We start from the raw sequence: 13,715 nt of genomic DNA on the forward strand, positions 1-13,715 counted from the left end.
GTCTGTTTCTCTGTACCTGAGTGACTGCTCTCAAACAGGTTTACCTCAGAGCTGAGGTCTGAAGATAGCTAATGAATAATACTGGAAAAATGCATATAAGAGCACTTAGACAACATGGCCTTTTGTTTACCGGCTAGACTTTTATCTGTACCTTCTGCTCTATCCATAACAGATGTTTCTGGGTTCCATTATGTAATCTAGGTTAGGCTAAAAGTGTGGTCGCGTTAGACTTAATCATGCTGAAGCACTTCATGGCGCTTAATGGCTATAGACAACAGGATATAATGTCCTGCTCTAGGCATTTGCTTTAAATAAATAAGAGAGAGAGTACTAAATTCACAATTTGCTGTAGGTACCCTACTGAAAAATCCAGCATAAGCAGGTAGCTGGTTTAAGATGGTTTACGCTGGTCCTCCCAGCCTGACAAAGCTCGTCATGCTGGTGGGCCAGCTGGTCTACCAGCCTGACCAGCTAAGTCCAGCTAGACCAGCTTAAAAAGTTACCAAAACACAGCTAGGCCAGTTTGCTACACCAGCAAAACCAGCTTCCTACAGCAAAACCAGCTTAAACCAAGCTGGAGACCAGCTAAAACCACCTGGTCTTAGCTGGATTTTTCAGTAGGGTATTCTGTTGGTCCAATGGAAATTGATCGGCATCTTTTTCCAAGACATTAAAGGTGTAACTTTTAGGAGGATCTCTTGACAGAAATGCAATATAATATACATAACCTGTTAAAAATGTGCTCAAAATGACTATTTTCTCTTGCTTTTATTTATTTGACAGAACAAATAGACTTGCTCGATCATCTATGGCAGGTGGCCAATCACAGCAATGCATCTGTAACCCAGGAGAATCATACATTTCCAGTCCTGCATGTAGGCCTGTACTCCACCCTCTCCATACCCCTACGCCAGGTGTTTGGACACAGGTACACACACTTACCATTTACAGCATACTCCCATTAAAATAAACTAGTTTACCTTTTAGTCTTAAAACTCCCTTTCAACATACTTATTTATGCCAGTCTAAGGGGCCAGTCACACCAAAAGCGCTTTAAACGCTTGCAAACGCAAGGCGCGACGCACTGCCTTTTTTAAAAAAGAGCAGTGCGACGCGGCTTTTCATATTGCTAAGCAACCACCGAGTCAGCTGTCTTGTCAATCAAATATTGAAGCGTGAACGCTCTTTTGCTGTTAACTGTCATATTAGCAGAAACTTTAAAAAGAGGGCACTTGCTCTGACCTTGTTTGAGGATGAGAGGTGCACAAACACGCAGGAGAGAGTGAGCGAGTGGAGTCCGGTTCTTCAAAGCAACTGTAAACTTCCCTCACTACAACGTAAGGCCCGCCTCTCCCCTGATTCGATTGGACAATGGAAGACGCGAATGACGTCAGGCGCTTCTCCGCTCTCAGCGCTCCTTCAAAAACGCGTGCGCGGCAGGCGGCAAAAAACCACAAGGCGCTCGGCGCGCATAAACAGCGCGCAAACGCGCCCTGCCCATAGAATATCATTCAAAAAAGGCGCCTGCAACTGCCATAAACGCTTTTGGTGTGACTGCAGCCTAAATTAGTCATTCCATACATGCTGTGCTTTGGAACATGGTTACACAGCAAAGCCAACTTAGCCAAGCGTTGGGTCAAAAAGGGACAAACCCAACCCACTGGGTTGTAATTTATGTTTTACAACACTGATTTATTGTTTCAACTCATTGTTGGGTCAAACATAAAAGTGTTTTCTTAAGTAATTTAACCCAGGGGCTGGGTTTATCAATTTTTGACCTAACGCTGTGTTGAAAATAACCCAGTATATTTTTAAAATGTACACCAGCTAAAGTATTTAAATGATAAGCTGGACCACCATAAATTCATGGACCACCATGAATTTATAATATGGACCACCATAAATTCACTATTTCACTAGATAAGCTAAGACTGATAGTGGTTTTTCTTTGTATTCTCATTCTTAACTCTTTTCCTGCCATTGACGAGTTATCTCGACAATTAAGAAAAAACATTTGCGTGAAAAACGTGTTCTTGAGTTTTTATGGTTTTATGCTAGATGGAGCACTAAGGGCTCAGTCACACCAAAAGCGCTTTAAACGCTTGCAAACGCAAGGCGCGACGCACTGCCTTTTTTAAAAAAGAGCAGTGCAGCGCGGCTTTTCATATTGTTAGGCAACCACCGAGTCAGCTGTCTTGTCAATCAAATATTGAAGCGTGAGCACTCTTTTGCTGTTAACTGTCATATTAGCAGAAACTTTAAAAAGAGGGCGTTTGCTCTGACCTTGTTTGAGGATAAGAGGAGCACAAACACGCAGGAGAGAGTGAGCGAGTGGAGTCCGGTTCTTCAAAGCAACTGTAAACTTCCCTCGCCACAACGTAACGCCCGCCTCTCCCCTCATTCGATTGGACAATGGAAGACGCGAATGACGTCAGGCGCTCCTCCGCTCTCAGCGCTCCTTCAAAAACGCGTGCGCGACAGGCGGCAGAAAACCGCAAGGCGCTCGGCGCGCATAAACAGCGCGCAAACGCGCCCTGCCCATAGAATATCATTCAAAAAAGGCGCCTGCAACTGCCATAAACGCTTTTGGTGTGACTGAGCCCTAACCCCATTTTTTAAAAAACTGAAGCAAAAAAATATTAATTAATTTTATACTCCGTGTATGTTTTGATAACCGTTCTGAATCTGATCTCTAACAAAATTCCTTCACAAAAATGCAACTATTTCAGCTTTTTGCTAAAAAAATATTTTTGAAGAAAAATAACCATATTTAAGAGTTTAGAAGCAGAGAAAAATGGATGAAACGTTTTGTTTGTTTCTTTGTTTATTGTTTAAGAGTTTATAAGCAGAGAAAAATGGATGAAACGTTTTGTTTGTTTCTTTGTTTATTGTTTGTTTGAAAGCAGAGGGGCTGTTCTTTCATTTGATATTTGTATGTTTTTTTAGAAGAATATTTTCCTGGAAGGCATTTTGTGAAACTTTTGTGAAAATCACAAAAAATGCTGGCGGGCAACTTTTCGAAAAATTCTAGTCACACCAGATAGATGCGGCAAAAATGCACTATTCGCACGTAGTTGGATGCTTGAACATTTGAGTTTACTCGCTTCATTCGTGCCTGAAAGTGCGCATGAAATTCTAGTCATTTGTGACATTCACACGGAAATTCGCGTCTTGGGAAGGGCTTCTGCGACTCCGCTGAGACTTCGCTCGCTTCCTGTAATCACCTCACTACTACAGCTAGGTCCTGATTGGTTAACGCGGCGCGTAAATCCGCAAAAGTTTAGATTTTTTAACTCGAATGTTTCCCGCAGCAACACTCAATTCAAGTAAAAAGCGGCATCCGTGCGTACCGCGCCGCAGGATGCCAATTCGCGTCTTTGCATTGACTTAACATTTAATCACTCGCGCTTGCCGCCTCTGCTGCGTCTGGTGTGAACCGTGCAAAAGGCTGGCGGGGAATAAGTAAAAAAAATGTAACCCATAGTTGGGTCAACTATGGACAAACCCAACAGATGGGTTGTTTCAACCCTTAGCTGGGTAACAACAACCCAGCATAGGGTTACTTATAACGCGACAGTTGGGTTTGTCCATATGTGACCCAACTACATGGGTTGCAAAACAAATCAAAAAGGGTCAAAAAGGAACAAACTCAGGTGCTGATTTAAATTAACCCCCAACAAAATTATATTTAACCTAACAATGGGTTAAACCAACCAAGCATTTTGTGTTAAAACAACCCAACCGGGTGGGTTTGTCCATTTTTGACCCAATGCTACAATTTGATAGTTCACGTGCCTTATGAATTTTCTTTTTTGAACAATTTTGTCTCAGGTTTGCTGATGAGTTTAGTTTGCTGCTGCGTCTGCGCAGCTCCCAGCTTGAAGACCGCAGCCTGCTCACCTTCCTTAGCCCGGACGGACACATTTTACTGCAGGTCCGCATCAGTGCCTACGCCATCACCTTCATCAGTACCCAGCAGCGACATTATGAGTGAGTTTTCACGTGTCCTTTTTTTTTGTTTTCCAGAGCAAATACATTTACTGTAGTTAAACTCAACCCCTTCATCTGTCTCTAAAACACACTTTTTCCCATATTTTGTTTAGTTATTTTCAAGCAGACAAGAGTTTAGACATCCAAACAATTAATCACAGAATGAAGTTGTTTTGTAAAAGAGAAAACATGATAATTGTCTTTGCTGAGCCATTTGAAATGTTTCGGAACCATCTGTAAACTCAATTACAGTGTTTGGTGATCCTGATTGTTTTGTGGTTTTTACTTGCTCGCCCCCAAAGCCGTGATGACAGGAAGAGAAAGATCATTCAAATGAGACCTCTAAGTGGATCCTGTTATGTTTGTTTATTCCTGTTATGTCTGTTTATTCTCTCTTTACCTCCTTTTTTCTGCATGTTTGTCTTTAACTGTCATTCATCTTTTTTTATATGATGGCAAAACCATCCTCTCTTTATTTATTTTTATGTCATGACTCATAAAGTTATTAGTTCATAGTAGAGATGCACCAATGTATCAGCCAATAATCAGTATCAATATATGCACTCAATAAAACATTCATTATGTTCATTAATAACATTAAGAAAATGTCAGAAAAAGTCAAAGTAGTTCATAGTAGTTTATTTAAGCAATATTGCTCGAGTAGGAGTGTGATATAGCTCTATATCATCACGGCTGTGATTAGGCCAGAGGCACGAGGCCGTAGGCCAGCGGCCTACAGCTATATCACACGACTCCGAGAGCAATATTGCTTTTATACAACAGTTCGACGGCACACGTTTGAAAAACGAAAACTAGAAAACAACAACGGCGTAATTTTAAAAGCCTCTTTGTTTGAGAACTACTTCTTCTGCCACGGATTTGAGGGCGGCCAGAATGACAGGTAACACTTTCGGCTGCTTTGAATCTCATATTAACTCAATGGAAGGATTCGCCGTTTTTAAATATTACAATTTCTTGGTCACAAAGTGTAGTTTTAGGATTAGTTCAGTCGAGAATATATATGTATTATATTTAAATCTACAGTCGATTAGTAAAGATAGCGCCTGTTTGAACGTTTGCTTAGTGAGATTCAGTACGTATGAGAACCAAAGCATGAGCAGACGTCAGTGTTCACTCGCCCCGCTGACCACCGCCCTCTCTGGGCTACATCTCTGACAGGGATTCCCTGGCTCTCATGCTGGCCTGATGGTCAAAAATTATATCAAATCACCAGTATTTGGTGTCATGATGAAACTATTACTTGTTTTCTTATTCATATTTAGTGTCTTTTGTGTTGTTATTGTTTTGGCGTGAGGTAAAAGTTAATAAAACTATACTAATATAATGTTACTATTGGTTTACCATTTCATCTTAACGCGATACGAGCACTCGGTTATTATTAGACTTCGTTCTTGTCAGTACTATATAAAACTGTTTTTTATAAGTGTCAGAGAGATGTTTTTGCATGCTGCTTATAAATATACCAGTGGCGATATCTCATAACATGTTTTAATAGTCACGTCGCGATTAAATAAATTATCAATGTCCACATTTAAAAGCTGCTGTGCTTACCTGCAGTTCCACGGTGTTTTTGCGTTCTGATAAGAGATATAGCTCCGGAAAAAATATGAGTGTTTATATTCCTCTTTCCAAGTGTTAATCGTCCACACGATGTGACAAGATATTAATCCCATTAACTTTAACGTAACATCCAAGAGCGCTGATCTTTGACGGAATAATAACTTCCGATTGGGGATTCACAGACTGATTTATGAGCTAGTGAACTAATGAGACACACGGAGAGTGTTTAAAAACAGCGCGTCTGTGTTTTTCCAGTCAGAGATGAGCCTGTTTAGACCTCCATTCACTAGGTGGCGGAATGATACGAAAGGTGAAGCGGTTACTGTGCCGTTATCAGTACAATATTGCATAGCTCTTAGCCAATCAGATTCGAGAACCAGAAAGAACTGTTGTATAAATGTAAATATTTGGACCTGCTGCCAAATTTTCCAAGTGCATGACAAAATAAATGAGAGTTTTATGCTAATATTTTTAATTTCTGTGATTTTCATTAATCATAATGCTGACATTTTTGTATTGTAATGTTCATAACTGTGTTCTCCTATGGATTTTTGTTTAGTTAAAGGCTTTGCATGTACAAAATAATGGAGAAAATGAGACAGAACGTGTTGTCTTTTGTTCACTAAGTTTACCCACCAAAAATTAGTTGAATGCAACTTTGGGAATAAGGCTTCAAAAATGGATTTGAAAGCAAAATATAAAACCATCTATTAAACTCTATTGCTATATTCATGTCCTTTTTACATTGACAGCAATTGTGGGATGCACTAAATCTATATTTTTATATCAGTATTTGTCGTCCCTGGGATCAAACTTTCACATTTTTTGTTGCTCTTGAGCTACAGAAAACACATTCATTTCTAAGTCTTCTGAAATCATACCTTAAAGGTGACATTTCACAAGACTTTTTTAAGATCTTTGCTTTCCCCAAAGTATGTATGAAGTTCTAGCTCAAAATACCATATAGATAATTTATTATAACGTGTTAAAATGGCCACTTTGTGGGTGTGAGCAAAAATGTGAAATTTTTGGGTGTGTCCCTTTAAATGCAAATGAGTTTATCTCTGCACTAAATGGCAGTGCCATGGTTGGATAGTATTATCCCCTTCTGACATCACAAGGGGAGTCAAATTTCAAGACCTATTTTTTTCACATGTTTGTAGAGAATGGTTTACCAAAACTAAGTTACTGGGTTGATCTTTATCACATTTTATAGGTTGATAGAAGCAATGGGGACCCAAAAGCACTTAAACATGCAAAAAGTCAGATTTTCATGATATATCCCCTTTTAACTTTGCTAAAGTATATGATTGGATATAATTTTTGGATGAAGTATTCCTTTAACATTCCTTTAACAAGAAAATTAAGTCATCACAGTTTTTAAAATCGTGTCTTGTTGTTCCCAGGTTTCCTGTGACAGTGTTGTCTGACGGCGACTGGCATCGCGTGGCATTCAGCGTCTCCACAGGCCGCTTGGCGTTGTATGTGGACTGTTCTATGGTTGAGAGCATGGACTGGGCCTACAAAGAGGGTCTGGGGATCTCCACAGATGGCCTAGTGATGGTGGGAGGAATCATTGAGGGATTTGAGACCCCATTTGAGGTAAGGATGCAAAATAAACTTGCGATTTGTATGGCTCAAACATACTGTACAAACATGAAATATCTATCCACTTCCTGCTGGATGGAAACAGTTATAATCCTTCATCTCATCAGCTCTCGGCACAAGATGTAAATACATCTCCAGTACAGTCTCTCTTGGCAGTTTAACCCAAAGTTGGGTTTATAGAGGATCTCTCAGCGCATTGGAGTTAGTATGCCCAATCCTAACATCTGTGTTTATACTCATCCAAGATACCAGATGGAATGTCTATTCTTTTGCTGACAGGCGAATAACGTTTTAATGTTTTTTATGTCGTTTATGTCTTTTACAATCTGTTAGTGTTGTTTCCAACATAAAAGATGTCTGATGAAAACCTGAACATGGGATTGATTTATTAGGTTTTCAAATTTTAAAATAAATGCTATAACTAGCACTCTTTGATTATGGATTTTATTACACAAGATTTAAAACTAAGCTTGATCTTTTTTGTAGTTTTTATGACTGAAGCCTTTTTCCAATGCCACATACATTTATATTCCGTACGTGCACTGTTTTAGTGACTGCTTCATTTATTTTCTTGCATTTTATGTTTATAAGTGTAGAACCAGTTGATAGTCATTTTGTCTGTTTGTAATCATGCGTGCATGCTTTGTGAAGCCATGCGAGTTGTATGCATGTGTGTGCATCTGTCAAGGTATAATGTGGTTTCATTCATCTCTACAGGGCGATTTAATGCAAGTGACGTTTCTGATGGGAGACCCAGATGCAGCGCGAGATCACTGTAGCGGTAAAGGACACAAACCACCTCGATCTCCCCGCATACACCCTGAGGGGGTAAGCGAGCCATTTGAGACTCCACAGTAACCATACTCTTCATCAGAATAGCTTTTACAAGCTTTGCCGATTTTTAATGCATAAAGCAACGCCTGAAATTAAATTGCGTTGTATGCCACGCCTCTCTGAATCTTAATTTGGTTTCAAAAACAGAGACATGTTTCTCTTTTTCTGTCTCTCTCCAGGAACTCCTGCTGTCCTCAAATGATCTGGAGGATTTATTAGAGACAACCGAGGACGGAGACTCTGTTCGTGCAAAAATAACTGTGAGTAGCAATGCTAAGTCGATCTGAACCATGGTGATGCACAGTGGCGTTGCGATAGGGGGCTTTGGGGGCTAAAACCCCTTATGTTTTGTCAAAAGCCCCTGATCTTTTAAAGTTCACAAATGACTTTTTATTTTTAGGGGTCAAGCCCTTAAGAGGCGTAGAGTCCAAACATGGCAGGTTTCACCTTACGCTTAGTTTTGCGCAGCAAAATAGCTTTTAAATAACACACACAAATATTACCAACAGACTTATACCGATCAACTTGAAACCACCGTAGGAAAAACAAAAAATTATATTGGCGTCATGTTAAAATTTCCATCAGAAATGGCCGAGATGAGATTTTATTACCAGATTTGAAAATAGATTATTTTTGTTAATAACTTTTGTAATATTTTGTCTGAAATAATGAGGTTTTCTTGCTTTCTTTAAACTGCTCGCCCAAACGCTACCCCTTATGTTTAGTCAAAAGCCCCTGATCTTTTAAAGTTCACAATTTTTTTTTTATTTTTAGGGGTCAAGCCCTGAAGAGGCATAGAGTCCAAACATGGCAGGTTTCACCTTACGCTTAGTTTTGCGCAGCAAAAGAGCTTTTAAATAATACACACAAATATTACCAACAGAGTTATACCGATCAACTTGAAACCACCGTAGGAAAAAAAAAACTATATTGGCATCATGTTAAAATTTCTATCAGAAATGGCCGAGATGAGATTTTATTACCAGATTTGATACGCTGATGTATGGGCAGAGTCCAAGGCCACACCAAAAAGATGGTATGACTGCACCACTAGTTGGTTTAATTAAATTAACTTTTTCTTCGCTAAACTAAAGTGTATAATCATGAAACTAGCTAGATGTAATCATAGTCATGATCTGAGGTTGCATGCACGGTTTCGTCATTGGTCTTGAGATAGGAAAATGGTTCTTTTTGCTTAAAACTACTGCAGATTTACTCCAAAAATAAATCCTGGGATATTCCTTTAATGGCTTGGAGTATAATCATTGGTGGATGCCAGTTCACTCCGTATCCACCAATGAGAATACTGTTTTGCAAGAGCTATATCTCTGCATCAGAACGTTGTAGAGACATGGGGGTGGGCTCTTTGACTCATTAACCTTGTTGTAACATTTTGTGTCCCAAGATTTGCCACAGCAAGCACCACTCACATTTTTTCTTTAAAATCTAGTGTTGCATGATTCTCAATAAGAGAGGGACGATTGCAGTGGACAAGAAAATTTATTCTTTTTGTTAATAACTTTTGTATATAATGAGGTTTTCTTGCTTTCTTTAAACTGCTCACCCAAACTTTATTTCCTTTTTTCCCTTGTTCTGCTTGCATTTATATTTTACTTCGTATTTGTTTTTTCTAGTACACAAAGTCTGACTGTCTGCAGTAGATCAACTTTTATTTTACGTGTCATTTATTCTGCTTATTCCGCTTTGAGTTGTTCAGTATCTGTTTAGTCTGGCAGGTTGACAAGACAGTCATCGAACATCGTATTTCATTAGGTAATAATAAAACAAACAACTAATCTATTTATCAATTCTTAATAACTTAAAAGTTTTTTAACTTCTCACAGCTTACAATGTCAATTTCTATGTGAGGAAAAAAACATCAAAAAAAGAAACATGACAACCACCAAGAGGACAGACAGACCAACGATAAATAGGAACAACTAAAATACTGTTTTTAACGGTTTCTTTAGTATGTTCACATTGCAAATAATATAATAAAAATACAATTATTTGCTGTGTCTGTGAGGTCATTCCTCAGCCCATCATCCCATCCGACCCTAGCAAGCAACGCCCCTGGGGATGTAGTCTGTTATTAGTTACCTTCTTATTTTTTCATGCTGTTTTTTTCTGAAAATCATAATTTTTGCAGTGTCCACTATTTTGTGTTCTGTTTTCATTCAAAGAAAGTAAATAGGACATTTATGGTTAATTTAACAAAAAACATTCCAGCAAGCAAATGGTTTCATCAGAGGTTAACTATAGATCCAATATAGTCCAACTATGAGTAGCCTACTTCTACCCAAAATAACTTTGAATGTGGTGTTTTTGCCAAAATAAATTGTGAGATGAATGATATTCCACCTTGCTTCATTTATTTATTTATTTTATTTTAGTTTTAGCTATGTTAGACGTCTATTACATTTTCATTGACCGCCCACATTTTATCTTGTTTAGCTAAGACGTCTGGGCTGTGTTTGGATGGCTATTAGACGTCTTTTGGGATATTATGATATTATGAACTTGTTATTGGATTTGCTCAGTCCTGTTCTGGGCACATCATGACTTGCGCTCATGTATCTACCGTGTCGCACATATCTTGGCATGTTTAAGCATTTATTTTTACAGTTTCTGCTGACAGTGTCAATAATAGCGTTCCTGTCAGTGAAAAAATTGTAAATCTTGTGTTTATTAGATACAGTACTTAGTGTAACTACCTGGAATTGTGGCCTTAAGCATTGCATGTGAACAACTATATATTGCTTACAACATATTAAACCTCTTAAGCAATATTTAAAGTCGCATTTACTAGGGTAATTAAAGTCATGTCACCTGTCAGATATTTGCTTTGTGTACTGTACAAAACTGAAAAGAATCCCCAATAATAAAAAAATCATAAAAACAAACAAACAAAAATTCATGCTGCATACTACAAAGTAAATCTGAGCACGCATACCAAGCCTATGAGAGATTTCCAGTTGTCCTCTGTTAAGCCGACTAAAGCTGGTGCGTAGTGTAACTGAGCTAGACCAGTCCCGGTCGAGTGCACGCATGGTCCTGATGAGACGCCATGTGTGTTTGACAGCTGTGAGTTATTTGGCTTGTGGATTCAGGGTCATCCTGGGCTTTGACCCAACTTGGAAAGCTATGAATATTGATGGACTCCATGAGAATTTAAACCAAAGTGGAAAATGGTTTAAACATCTAACGTTTCATGTGCCACAATCAGTCACTTGTATTCTATTACGTTTTGACAAAAATCTGACAGATTTCAAAGATTAAAGACCAGTATTTTTTAAAAATATAACCGGTTTTATTTCTCCTGATTTTGTCTTTCTTCAGGTGTAACCTCTTGACTGTGCACGTACAATGGTGTTTCCCTTTGATGTCTCTGCTGTTTTTAGTTTGCCAGTTTCATGGATGTATTTTCCTAGTGGAACGATTAATAAGAAACATCTGGCTTTCTTCAAGCCCTTTAACGTAACCAAAGGTCAGAGGTTGTGACATGGTGCAGGCCAGAATAAAATCCACCTACATGACATGCCCAGTTTAAGATAACCGCTAGGCCCCGTGTCCACCAAAGTGTTTATACATGGCTGGAAAAGCCAGCACCCAGCATTTCTTCAGCTGAGCACTTTGGCTGCTATGATTTAGGGCTGTTAAATACTGTATAATAGATTTTACCATGCGTTGTGATGCTAATGCAAAAATTACTCGCCTATCATGCAGGAGACAGTGTAAATCAATTCAATTCAATTTTATTTTTATAGCACTTTTCACAATTGCTTATTTTTTTCAAAACAGCTTTGCATTAAAAGATGCAAGAAAAAACACATCATAAAAAAAAACCCTTGGGGGGAGACAGAAAAAGCTGATTCTATAGAGGATATTTTATGCAATAGGTAAAAGATTTAGAAATGTAAGAAATATATTTAGAAATATATATATTTAAGCAATATCGCTCGAGTAGGAGTGTGGTATGGCTCTATATCATCACGGCTGTGATTAGGCCAGAGGCACGAGGCCGTCGGCCGAGTGCCGGAGGCAGTCACAGCCGTGATGATATAGAGCTGTATCGCACGACTCCGAGAGCGATATTGCTTTTATACAACAGTTCGACGGCACACGTTTGAAAAACGAAAACTAGAAAACAACAACGGAGTTATTTTAAAAGCCTCTTTGTTTGAGAACTACTTCTTCCGCCACGGATTTGAGGGCGGCCAGAATGACAGGTAAAACTTTCGGCTGCTTTGAAGCTCATAACAACTCAATGGACGGAAAAGCCGTTACTTTATATTACCGTTTCTTGGTCACAAAGTGTAGTTTTAAGATTAGTTCAGTCGAGAATATGTATGTATTATATTTAAATCTGCAGTCGATTAGTAAAGATAGCGCCTGTTTGAACGTTTGCTTCAAAGATCCGGTACGAATGAGAACCAAAGCATGAGCGGACGTCAGTGTTCACTCGCCCCGCTGACCACCGCCCTCTCTGGGCTACATCTCTGACAGGGATTCCCTGGCTCTCATGTTGGCCTTGTTTGTTTATGATCGTCAAAATGAGATCAAATCAGCAGTATTTGGTGTAATGATGAAACTATTACTTGTTTTTTATTCATATTTAGTGTCTTTTGTGTTGTTATTGTTTTGGCGCGAGGTAAAAGTTAATAAAACTATACTTGTATAACGTTACTATTGCGTTCTCATTTATTCTTAACGCGATACGAGCACTCGATTATTATTATTAAACTTTGTTCTTGTCAGTACTATACAAAACGTTTTTTTTATAAGTGTCAGAGAGATGTTTTTGCATGCTGCTTATAAATATACCAGTGGCGATATCTCATAACATGTTTTAATAGTCACGTCACGATAAAGTAAATGATCAATGTCCACATTTAAAAGCTGCGGTGCTTACCTGCAGTTCCACAGTGTTTTCGCGTTCTGATAAAAGATATAGCTCCAGAAAAAACCGAGTGTTTATATTCCTCTTTCCAAGTGTTAATCGTCCACACGATGTGACAAGACATTTCTCCCATTAACTTTAACGTAACATCCAAGAGCGCTGATCTTTGACGGAATAATAACTTCCGATTGGGGATTCACAGACTGATTTATGAGCTAGTAAACTAATGTGACACACGGAGAGTGATTCAAAACAACGCGTCTGTGTTTTTCCATTCAGAGATGAGCCTGCTTAGGACCTCCATTCACTAGGTGGCGGAATAATACGAAAGGTGAAGAGGTTACAGTGCCGTTATCAGCACAATATCGCATAGCTCTTAGCCAATCAGATTCGAGAACCAGAAAGAACTGTTGTATAAATATATATATATATATATATATATATATATATATATATATATATATATATATATATATATATATATTATGTATATGTGTATATACACAAATAAATAGATTAGATGGGGGCAGCTGGTGGTCGTTGGTCTGACATCGGCTGGGCATCACGTTGAAGGAAGGCCAATAGATCAGTGGCGTGATGACCTCCACGGCAGATGGAACTGGGTCTGTTAGTCCAATTGTCCTCGGGAATGACGACAAGACAGGGAAAGAGAAACAAAATGCTATTGGCAACGAAAAGCTATTAGCGTAAATGAAGCGCATTTTATAGTTTCATGGACTCCTGTTGAAAGTTCTTTAGGATGTAAAGCACTCAATAGAGACGTTACAGATGCTACACAAAT

The 13,715-nt window shown here is 38.7% G+C and overlaps 1 protein-coding gene across 1 annotated transcript in view; it reads left to right on the forward strand.

The window, feature by feature from the left end:
- The window catches only part of LOC129423848 (uncharacterized), a 94,741-nt gene that overhangs the window by 25,815 nt on the left and 55,211 nt on the right, over positions 1–13,715 (forward strand). Inside the window, 5 exon segments of the mRNA XM_055180337.2 lie at positions 784–928; positions 3,832–3,990; positions 6,978–7,173; positions 7,897–8,007; positions 8,193–8,273. Coding sequence (XP_055036312.2) covers positions 784–928; positions 3,832–3,990; positions 6,978–7,173; positions 7,897–8,007; positions 8,193–8,273 — 692 coding nt within the window.

This window comes from Misgurnus anguillicaudatus, chromosome 9 (genome assembly GCF_027580225.2).
Source record: "Misgurnus anguillicaudatus chromosome 9, ASM2758022v2, whole genome shotgun sequence".
NCBI lineage: Eukaryota > Metazoa > Chordata > Actinopteri > Cypriniformes > Cobitidae > Misgurnus > Misgurnus anguillicaudatus.